This window comes from Kwoniella pini, chromosome 4 (assembly GCF_000512605.2).
Source record: "Kwoniella pini CBS 10737 chromosome 4, complete sequence".
NCBI lineage: Eukaryota > Fungi > Basidiomycota > Tremellomycetes > Tremellales > Cryptococcaceae > Kwoniella > Kwoniella pini.
Genome location: NC_091719.1, coordinates 1,132,825 through 1,143,717, shown reverse-complemented (window position 1 = coordinate 1,143,717; position 10,893 = coordinate 1,132,825). Strand labels below are relative to the sequence as shown.

General features: G+C 35.0%; 5 protein-coding genes across 5 annotated transcripts; 2 read left to right on the top strand and 3 right to left on the bottom strand.

Moving 5' to 3' along the window:
• Nucleotides 1-404: 404 nt before the first annotated feature.
• Nucleotides 405-1,169, top strand: I206_103445 (uncharacterized protein; the record flags this gene model as incomplete). Its single annotated transcript, XM_019153324.1, has 1 exon — nt 405-1,169. One exon carries the CDS (start codon nt 405-407, stop codon nt 1,167-1,169), a length of 765 nt encoding a protein of 254 aa, XP_019013485.1.
• A 240-nt stretch (nt 1,170-1,409) lies between these two features.
• On the bottom strand, nt 1,410-3,188 carry I206_103444 (uncharacterized protein; the record flags this gene model as incomplete). Its single annotated transcript, XM_019153325.1, has 4 exons — nt 1,410-1,735; nt 1,807-1,958; nt 2,020-2,160; nt 2,227-3,188. 4 exons carry the CDS (start codon nt 3,186-3,188, stop codon nt 1,410-1,412), a joined length of 1,581 nt encoding a protein of 526 aa, XP_019013486.1.
• Nucleotides 3,189-3,704: 516 nt separating this feature from the next.
• I206_103443 (D-tyrosyl-tRNA(Tyr) deacylase) lies at nt 3,705-4,907 on the top strand (the record flags this gene model as incomplete). The annotated part of the gene is made up of 7 exons (XM_019153326.1): nt 3,705-3,747; nt 3,812-3,874; nt 3,962-4,084; nt 4,154-4,218; nt 4,282-4,360; nt 4,436-4,479; nt 4,563-4,907. The coding sequence occupies 7 exons, from the start codon at nt 3,705-3,707 to the stop codon at nt 4,905-4,907; spliced, it is 762 nt and encodes a 253-aa protein (XP_019013487.1).
• Nucleotides 4,908-5,337: 430 nt separating this feature from the next.
• I206_103442 (uncharacterized protein) lies at nt 5,338-7,723 on the bottom strand (the record flags this gene model as incomplete). The annotated part of the gene is made up of 11 exons (XM_019153327.2): nt 5,338-5,641; nt 5,702-5,828; nt 5,893-6,012; nt 6,065-6,133; nt 6,193-6,285; nt 6,346-6,585; nt 6,644-6,708; nt 6,774-6,869; nt 6,930-6,945; nt 7,011-7,282; nt 7,365-7,723. 11 exons carry the CDS (start codon nt 7,721-7,723, stop codon nt 5,338-5,340), a joined length of 1,761 nt encoding a protein of 586 aa, XP_019013488.2.
• Nucleotides 7,724-8,440: 717 nt separating this feature from the next.
• On the bottom strand, nt 8,441-10,440 carry I206_103441 (uncharacterized protein; the record flags this gene model as incomplete). The annotated part of the gene is made up of 2 exons (XM_019153328.1): nt 8,441-9,671; nt 9,773-10,440. The coding sequence occupies 2 exons, from the start codon at nt 10,438-10,440 to the stop codon at nt 8,441-8,443; spliced, it is 1,899 nt and encodes a 632-aa protein (XP_019013489.1).
• Nucleotides 10,441-10,893: the final 453 nt, after the last annotated feature.

The window sequence follows — 10,893 nt, the reverse complement described above, 5'->3', positions numbered from 1 at the left end:
ATCGCTATGCACCATCGTCATCCTACGTTGATATGCTGTTTTGCCCGGAGGTTCTTTATTTTCTCATATCCTCCGGTCCTTCTCCAATTTTCTCATACCAATTCATTCAGAAAGGATCGCTCTAAGGTGCAACATCAATCTATGCTAATCGTTATCTAATCTATCATACTGAACACCCGACCAAGAGCTCCATTGTCACCTGGAGAGTTTCATAACTTTTTCGCTCAGCAACTCAGCAACTCAGCATCCTATCAAGTATGATATGATATCAGGGCGTCGGTCAAGTTATAAACAGCTCGGTCGGTGAAAGATATAAATACTGGAAGACAGATCGGTTTTACCTATTCCCTTTTCCGTAATCTAATCAACCAGAAAGCAAATGATATTTCACCCCTTCAATCATAATGCCATTGACATCGTCATCCACATTCTCACCTCATATCTTACTTGCACCTCAAGTAATCTATCCACTCTCATCTAATGAAGATGAATCTGTTTCCCCTCTTCAGCCAGACGAAGACCCTTGGAAACTCACAACATCAAATTGCTCTTCTCATATAGAGGTTCCTCTGCGAAGGGATTGGATGAATAGGTCCAGTAATCCCGCTATCACATCGAAGATTTTACGAGACCTATCGAATCAATCCGAAAAAAGTAACGATACCAAGTCTACCGCACACACAGATGCTTGGAGAGCTTGTGAATCTGATTTGATAAATGAGACTAAACATCAGCTTGAATCTGTTGATGCTCCTGAACTTCACTGTGGTGCTTCGACAGGATATCATTTAGTCGGTATACTTAGTCAAGCTCAAGTGATCAATATACAAAAACACGAGAAAGATAAAAGATCTAGATTTCCACCTTCTTGTTTGTCTTCTGAATATTTAAAAAGATGTATTTTAACACCTCTTGAAGAACGAGGATGCCAATTCACCATCTTCAAGGAGAATGATTGCGAATTCTGTAAATGTTCATTTGCTGGACCAAGCGCTAAAGATGAACAAATAGAACATGGGCAATACCAATCTCCGTATGAGATTACAAGTAGAGGTGCGGTCAGTACTTCGGGTGATCAAGCTGAGAACCGATCCGATAAGGGAGCGATAACATCAGCTGAACTGGAAGAAATGAGCCGAATCTCTTTCGAGATCGCAAATATTGAGTGAAACCGGATTTAGCTATAACATATGAGTCAGTACAGTACAACATCACATGGTATACATATATGCATTCTGCTCTGTGGGTATGTAAACAATTAAGAACTAGATTTGTTCTGTATAACATCTCATCGACCATTCAACTTCAAGGATGCGGCAGATCAAATGCAGACGATTCAATTGAAATGAACGACACTATTCGTGGGGACACGTCAGTTTGTATATCTTAGTGAGGAGTGTTGGCAAAACTCACATAGCTGTCATATCATCTCTCATTTGTCTAGCAGCACTATCTCTCAAACTGAGAACTTGTTGTCTCCATTCTTTATCTGATCCACCCAAAACATTTCTGATCAAATGAGTACCAGCATCTTTATCTCCTTCGAAAGTCCATGAACCTTCACTTCTAGATTCAGTACCGGGTAAATCTTGAACAGGGAATAGTCTTGGCTCTTTAGGAGGAATTAAAGGATATTTCTCAGCTAAGGCTATTTTCGATAAATCACCTTGAGTTGCATTATCTTTAAAAGCAGCTACTAAAAGTACAGCTTCTTCGGATGTTAGTCTTTCCCATACTAAATAAGACATACAACATCAGTGTGAGTTTGAATCATCTTGTAAATTGTAAATGAATAAGATAACTCACCACCATCAGTAGCTAGTATTACGAATTTTAATTCCTCTTCTTCGTTTGAATTGAGATCTCGAATATCGATAGTAGGTTCAGTATCCGTATAAGGCGGAGTAGTTTTCGGGAAAAAGTTGAAAGCTTGTTTAGTTTGATAAACGTTCCAAATCCTATTACCAATTAGAATCAGCTACTTAAAGATTTGTTTTTCATTTTCTGTGAATTACTTACTCATTCTCCTCTTCGTGCGATCGAACACTATAACTTCCCCCAAATTTCCTTACTACATCATTCGTACCTAAAACTCGATTTCCCCAACCTCTATCATAAATGACTTTTCCTGCTTCCTCAATCGGATGTCTCGCCAATCGTCTATCAAATACTCATCATTCAGTCACGCTCGCTAGAATCATAGGAATCGATGGGGATAATATTCACCTTTGACATTCTTTGGGATTATCACCACATTGATCTTCTGTCAAAACATCACATCTCCATTTCTTTTCTTTTTGATTCCACCATCCAGCTACAGCTCTTGAATCTCCAACATTAGCAATATACATCTTATTTACTTGAGTATCAATTATAATACTACATGCAGTACATCCTGAACCTTCTATAGCTCCATATAAAAAGCTAGAAGGGTTAAGAGCAGGTAAGATTGTCGAAGTGTTTTCTCGATGAATTAAACCCTTTAAAGCAGATGGTGCGGCATTTAAGAAATCTTCTTGTAAAGCTACATAAGTTTCGATTAAATTTTTCGTCAAAACATCTTTATCAATTGGATTATGTTCATATTTGTCTTTGAGTTTAGATAAAGTTAAAGCTAGACATCCATGTAAAGTTTTACTGATCATATCGCTAAAAATACTACCTCCCATTCCATCAAAAACAGAAAAGAACATAAGTTGATCACTATCAATTGCCTTATTATCCATATCTTTTTCTGAATTTGTAAAGCTCTTCGTTTGGACAGGGATAATTTTTTTAGCTTCATACCATTCTTTCCAAAATGATCCATCTTTCTTTTCTCCTTTTTGAAGGAGATTAACAAATGAAGAAATAGGAATAATATCAATTTTGTGTTTATCCTCACAAATTGGATTTGAAGGTATAACAATCTCATCCCATCCTCTCACTTTTTGATTGTTAGAATCGATTTCGAATGATCTAGCATTTTGTTTAATGAAATCTTCGATCTCTTCTTTGGGTCTAATGTAAAATATACCTTTCCATTCTCTATTTTTCGAATCGAGTGGACCATTTAATCCCCATACTTTAATAAGTGGACCAGGAAGGATTTGCATATATGCTTCATTACCGTCAGATTGTGTTGTCTTTTTGATAGGGAAAGACTCGGGTTCATTGAGTTCGACAAGATTGAGGTCAACGGGAGACATGTTAGGCCAGATTTGTATGAGGATTTATCGCGTCTGTATGTAGTGAGTTTCTTGTTCTTGAATATAGTGAGTCCTAATGTCTGTCAGTAAAAGATATTGGGTCAGATAAAAAAGTAGCTCATTTCGTACTGAAAACACCCGATGCTTTAGCTTTATATGTCACTCTGGGCAGAGGCAAAATTGGGTTTTCGAGTCGATCTGATGCCTTCGAAGTCATCATACTTGTCCTTCCTTTGCTCAACTTTTTCTCTTCCTTCGATGATCCAGCTCATCAAAGGTCGTTATTTCCTTTCTTTACCTGTGACGGCTTGTATGTTAGCGTTACATCGAAGAAATCCTTGGTGCAAGTCACTGCGTTTCGTGCCTCGAGACGAACGATTTTGCGATTAGCGGTCATCTCCGCATTCGCCCTGTCATAACTCAGAGTTACCGAAGGTGGAGGGCGTTCAAGGACGAACAACATATTTCATCGATAATCGTGTACTTTAGACATTTAATGAAGTGACAATAGGAACAATGAAGGCGATTATACAACGAGTAATTAACGCTTCAGTAGCGGGTAAGAAAGATCCTGCTGAATGATCAATATGTAGCGAATTTTGGCTAATTCTAATGAACGCTAGTTGACGGGCAAATTATCTCTTCTATTGGGAAGGGATTATTGGTGCTAGTAGGGATAGACCGATGTGAGTGGCTATATTGCTTTGTATTAGCGTAGAAGTATTCTGTATGGGATTTGGTCAAATTGTTGCTGATGAATCGACATGACAAAGATGACGAGCCAAATGATGCTACTCAAATAATAAAAAAAGTATTAACAGCCAGATTATTTGATGATGAACAAGGTGGAATGTGGAAAAAAAGTGTAAAAGATATAAATGGTGAAGTATTATGTGGTAAGTTGATCATAAATTATCATCATAAATCTCTAAACATATTCCATAATTGATTTAGTATATTTTTAGTATCGCAATTTACTTTATTAGCGAAATTTAAAGCATCTACCAAACCTGATTTTCATGAATCCATGGTATGTCTCCGCATTCCTACAAACTGAATCATTGTCTAATATATATATTTATATGTTACAAAGTCTACAATACCAGGTAAAGCATATTATACTAACTTTTTAGAAGAGATGGGTAAATCATATAATCCAAATAAAATAAAAGGTATGTTTAAATTAAAAACAAAATACGCAATATACAAACCATTGAAAAACTGATTTATATCATATCAAAAAATAGATGGTCAATTTGGCGCTATGATGCAAGTATCTTTAACAAATGATGTAAATATTACTTTTTTTTACTTTTTTTGATCTTTTTTGGTATTTTAAAAAAAAAAGCTTATTTTGTTGGAATATATATTTAGGGTCCAGTAACGATTATTCTGGATTCAAGATCTTCTTCTTCTTTATCTTCATCTTCATCTTCAGTAAAATCTACTCCAAATATAAGTAGATCAATAACTCCAAATTCAAATTTATCTACCAAAAAATCAAAGAGTAAAAATAAAAATAAAGATAAAGTGGAAGATATAAATACTTTAGAAAAGGATGAGGAAAATTATAATAAATCCTCAATTTCTATTAAACCTTCTGAAAATTGTCCTAATGGTATCATAGATGTTTCTTCTATCTCATCTATAAGTGGTACAATTGCTAATTTAGGATTAGGAACAAATGGAAATTTAGAAAAAGAGAAAAAATTAATTTAAATTTTATAAATATCGAATTTGGTTGAAACGGGAAATGCTTATCGAAAATATTCATTATTCTTCATTGTATTGACACAATATTCAACAAACACGTATCGATCACTAGAATTGTGAGAATTGTAACTACATGAACTTGAAGATATTTTGTTTTGCCTGAAATTAGTTGGTATGAAGACTTAAGAAAATTACGATGCTTTCTCAAGATTTGTCAACGCTTTTATGATTTTGATGCTTTTGTAATTACCGATTACACGATACATATTTCGAATATAAGTGAGATTGTATTTTAATGTATATGACACCGAAACGTTCAACTTTTCTACTATTCATATTCTCTTTATCTTCATTTGTAGTAATCAAAAAAAACCTCGGCTTCATCTAAGTATATTCACCTATTCCATCAAATTTAAACGACGAATCTAATTTATATTTATTCGGATATAACACCAGAATCACCACCTTTAGCAGCTATTCTTTGTCTAGTAGCTTCATGTTCTTCTTCAGGTGTACCAGGTGTTTTATAAAATACTAAATATTGAATTACCAAGATAGCTGTCCAAGCAATTTGGAAATAGAATGATCTTCTACCAACTAATTTCCAATTAGAGATTCCAGCACCTTCAAATGAAGCTTGAACTGCTAATGTAATAGCTCCTGCGATTTGAGCCATTACTTGTGTCCATGCACCTGCTACACCTGCCATTTCAGGTGGACAATAAGATATAAGATTAATCCTACATTGAACCCCGTATATTAGCTTTAATTAAATTTTTTATAACCTAGATCAGACTCACGCAGAAGCAAAGTAAGTAACGACTGCACCTGCACTACCTAAAATGAAAGCTGGGAAACAATACTTCCAATAATCTTTTCCAGCTCCTCCATCTGAGAAGACTTGAAGCAATTCAGCAGCGATGATCACTAAATACGATGATCATATCAGTACAGTTCTTTGTGTTCCGATCGAATATGCATAACAGCTCACATAAACCTCCGATAGCCATTGAATATCTGGGTTTGGTGATTACTTGAGGGACAGCTTGGGTCATACCACCAACTAATAAACCCACAATACCTTGAGGAAGGATTGCAGCCGCGACATGGACTACAATGATCGTTAGCACCAAATCTACTGGCTCAAAAGAACTTTGACGTACTTGGCTTCCATCTGAAGACCTCTTGGAACCAAGTAGCGTAGAGTATTTGCGAAGTAGCCCAGTATGGGACTATGACGAACATCCTTTAGCTGCCGATTACCTGCATTACCACCAAATCAGAGACTCACAAGCAATACCAACAGCCAAACTAGCAATGACAATATTGGTGATTTGCCAAATAGAACTAGGCAGCACTGCAGACTTGGGTGGAATTTTGGATTCTATATAATATCTCAAGAGATCAGACAATCGAACTAGGACTTGCGTAAATATGAACTCACCCCAGAAGAAAAAGGCAATAGCGAGTGGGAAACTCAAAACGAAAGGGGCGATGAAACTTGCTGATCCCCATCCATCGATAGGACCTTGAGTAAGAGCCAAGATGAAAGTGATCAAAGATCCCATCATAATCAATACGCCGATGATGTCAAGTCGTTTCCATCTTGGAGTATTGGGATCAGGCACGTAAGTCGATCCAGTGAATGGGAGGAGGAAGAAACACAAAACGGTGAATAGTACACCTGCACATGGGCGAATTAGCATTGATGTACCTCCATGAAATTTACGCTGAAAACTCACAAAGAATAGCAAGCACTCTGAAAAACCATCTGTAATTGGCTAACATACAGATACCTGCGAGTACACTGAATTGAAAGGAACAGGTCAGTAATGAGCTCATGATTCTAGGAAGAACGTGATGTTGGCTTACAGACCAAGTACATTCCCAATCGCACCTGCCATACCCAATAAAGCGAGTTTACCTTGTTGTTCAGCTGGTTCGGGGAACATATGTACTGTAAGATGACTATTTCTACAGGTCAATTGATTGTCATTGACTAGTATATTATTGAAAACTGAAACTTACTAAGCTGAAGGAATGGCTATTTACAAAATAAGAAAAGCGAATTAGTATGAAAGAACTAGTTGTAAGTGACTATAAGCTTACTCATTGAACCAGCAATACCACCTAAACCTCTTAAAATTAAAAAACCATATTTACTAGAAGTAACAAAAGAAGTAACTAAACTAAGTATACCTAAAATGAAAAAACCAACTTCGAAAATAATTTGAGCAGGAAAAAGATCTGATAATCTACCTGCAAAAAGTAAAAAAGCAGCAAAACATAAAGAATATGAAGTAATTATCCAAACAATTTGAGAAGTATCTAAATGAATATCTTGTGAAATTTGTGCAACAGCAACTGCTACACCTGATACACTAAAATTTGTAATATCAGCAATTTATTTTAAAATATGAAATTATTCAAAAAAAAATAAAAAAAAATAAAAAAAAAACTTACTTGCAAATATCAATAAAAGTAGCAACAGAAAAAATAAATAATAAAAAATTCTTTCTTGCTTGACTTAATTTAGCTAAAGAATTATTATGATTATGATTATTTTGATTTTCTTCTTCATTTAATTGTTTATTTAATGATGATGAATTATTTTTAACAATTTGAGATTCTTCATCAATTATTAAATTTTGTTTTAATTTATCATTATTTGTATTTGTATTTGTATTCGTATTTGTATTATTTAAAATACCACTTTGATTAATAAGTGTAGAATTATCATTATCATTATTATTATTATTGATAATTGGTTTTTCATTCATATTGGATAAAGGTGATTCGGTAAGAGTTGAATGTTCAGACATATTATTTTTATTATAGATTTATACTTTGCCAATTTATATATTTATTATATAAGGAAAGGAAGAAGTATGATTCAAATTCGTTCACATATATATATATCCTACTCATAATCACTTCGGGCTGCCAAGTGAATTCACTCATGCCCGTATTAGAAGTGAATTTTGAATAAGTCATCATCAATTGAATAATAATCTCACACTCACACACATGTAATAGATTGATAAAGCGGGCACAGACCGATATGACCGAATCTTACAATACTCGAGAGGTATGATCTAGATGCCATTTCCCAAAATGATTCATTGCCGGCATTATTACGCGTAATTCATCGAAAACAAGCTTGTGAATTCAGGGTAATTGAAAAGGTACTGACTAATCTGACGGAGATCTGCATAAAGATCTGTACGGGTATTGTCCTTTTTACGATCATATTGTCAATACCCGATTAAAAATCAAACGGAGTTTAACTTTATTCTCCATTTTCATTATTGCATCGGAGTCCGATGCTTTATCATGTAAACAAATAAGCCGAAGGGCAAAAATACAATCTTCACAATCATCTAATCTAGTTGATTTGGATGCTATGAGCTATAATATCTAAAAGTCCCTTTATTCCGTCCGAGTACTCTATGTAATAGTAATACAAGCTGACCAAAAGTACACACGAGTCAGCCAAATATACCATCCAATTCTCCTTTATATCTTGGTTACCCCTCAATTCAACTATTAGTAAATTCGGACCAATTATTACCTGGAGTCGTACCACCTAACATCGGTCCATTACCACTTCCATTCACAGATCCCGTTCCTGAATTATTTAGATTTTGGAACATGGTCATGTTAACATTGTTCATACCTAAATTCTGATTTATACCATGTTGACTCATTCCTTGTTGAACATTATTAAATTGTTGTCCTAAACCATTTATATTCCCTCCTCCTCCTCCGTTTATCAGCATTTGTTGTTGTTGCTGTTGCTGTTGTAAAAATTGAGGATTCATAGATTGTATCATATTACTCAAACCCATTAATTGATTTGAATTTAATCCATTTAATTGTTGTTGATTTAATCCTGTCAATCCACTCAATTGACTTGGGTTCAATCCGCCAAATCCTCCCAAAGTCGACGGGATAGAAGTTTGCGAATTTTGGTTGGAAGAAGAAGATTGGGTTTGTTGCTGTTGTTGTAGATTTGCTTGTTGTTGTTGTTGGAACTGTTGTAAAGAAGCTAAGAAATTCGGATTTACATTTTGACCTCCTTGGCCATGGCCAAGTAATGCACTATTTGATTGATTTTGATTCGATTGAGGTATAGACGACGATGATGATGAAGAAGAATTTTGAGGTAAAGAAGGACGACCCATACCTATTCCTCCGAATAATTGAGAAGGTTGTATATGCGGTGTTGGCGTTTGTCCTGATGGTTGAACTTGAGATGAGATACGTGATTGAGGTGGAAGGTTGATAGAATTGGATTGAGGTGTAGTTGAAGGTAAATCATTTCGATTCGCAGATGGAGTAGGTTGATGATTTTGATGAGGACTTTGTTTAGGTAAAGAATGAGGAATAGTCCCTGGAGTTTGCGATATCGAATTTGATTTTATTCTTTTTCCATTTTCATTTTCATTTTCATGTTCACCCTTATCATCCACTTTATTCATGCTAAGACCATTAGGTTTATCCTTTTCGACTAAACTCAATTTTCGCTTTTTCTTCGGACTACCTCCATCAATCTCGTTTTCCGCGTCCATTTCTTGTTCATCACCTTCACCATCTAGTTCCGCTTTTGTGGACTGCGGTGTTGGCTTTATAGAAGATTGTTGATCTGCTGGACGAGGATCTTTGCCATGATTATAGTACTCTGAAGATGATCTATCATATTGAAATTGCTGTAAAGAATAATCCCATTGTGGTCCTCTTGATTTACGTGCTGATATTAGCAGGGAGTTCCTAATGATTTGGATAATGGTTGTATGAGTATGATATCTTTGATCTTATAAATTCAAGCAACAGAAAAAAAGAGAAACACATATGAGAAGTAATGAACTCACCAATAGCTTGCACTACCTCTTATAACCTCTTTATCTTTATCCGTTAATTCACCTTTCTTTCCTCCTGATTGATTTATCGTGTTTACTTCATCAATTTGATTAAAAAGGGAAGAAGAACTTTCAGGTAATTCACCATTAGCAATCATTTCAGCTTCTTTTGTTAATTCTGCTATACGTTTTGCACGTTGTTTCCAATGTAAATGACTTAAATCAGGTATTTTAATAATTTTTTTAATTGGAGTATTATTATTATTTATGGTTTCAACATTATTTGGTGTACTTGGATTACCATTAATTGGAGTATTTATTTCAATTTCAATTGTAGGTGTACTTGGTCCTGGTGTAACTTCTTCTGATTGTAATTGTTGATTTATAAGAGGTGGAGTAGGAGGTATAATAATAGGTGGTTTAGGTGGTAATTTTAAATATTTTGTACGATATTCTTCTAATTGATCATCATTTAAATAAGCTTCTAAATCAAATTTTTGTCCTTTTTCTAAAGCTATTTTTTTTGCTAAGATTAAAACTTCTAAATCTGGTACAGGTGGTAGTATTATCTTATTTGTAGATTTTGGTAAAGTAGATGAAGAAGCTATTAGAGAAGTAGATGAAGAAGAAGGTGAAGGAAGAAGTAATGTTATTGTTGAAGGTGGATTACGACGCGTCATTATGATTATGATTCAAATGAAAGTGAAAAGTCTTTATTGGAATACCAATTTGAAGCTAGTCGAGTACTAATCCGGTGTTGGCGTATTCTGAATTTGGTGATTTGACGGTTGTACTTTGATCCAAAGGAGGTTTAATCTTGATGAGGACTTTAATCAAGATTCCGGGTCAGATGACTAATCGAACCCGTTTGTTACAAGCCGTGTATACGTTGACGGTATGTATTGTGTCTTATCTGATAAGCTATACCAATCAATACTGATATCAGTCACGAAATCAGACATTGGAAACTCGTTCATTAGATCATAATTGGTAGTACGAGTTCCTCTTGAAACCAAACATGAGCTTGATCCGGGTTAATAAGGGTCAAACCCAGCCTGATAATCATGTGGGTATTACCCTGTTGGAAGAATTTCAGGCTGATATTCCCTTACCTTTGTTACACGCGTTAATGA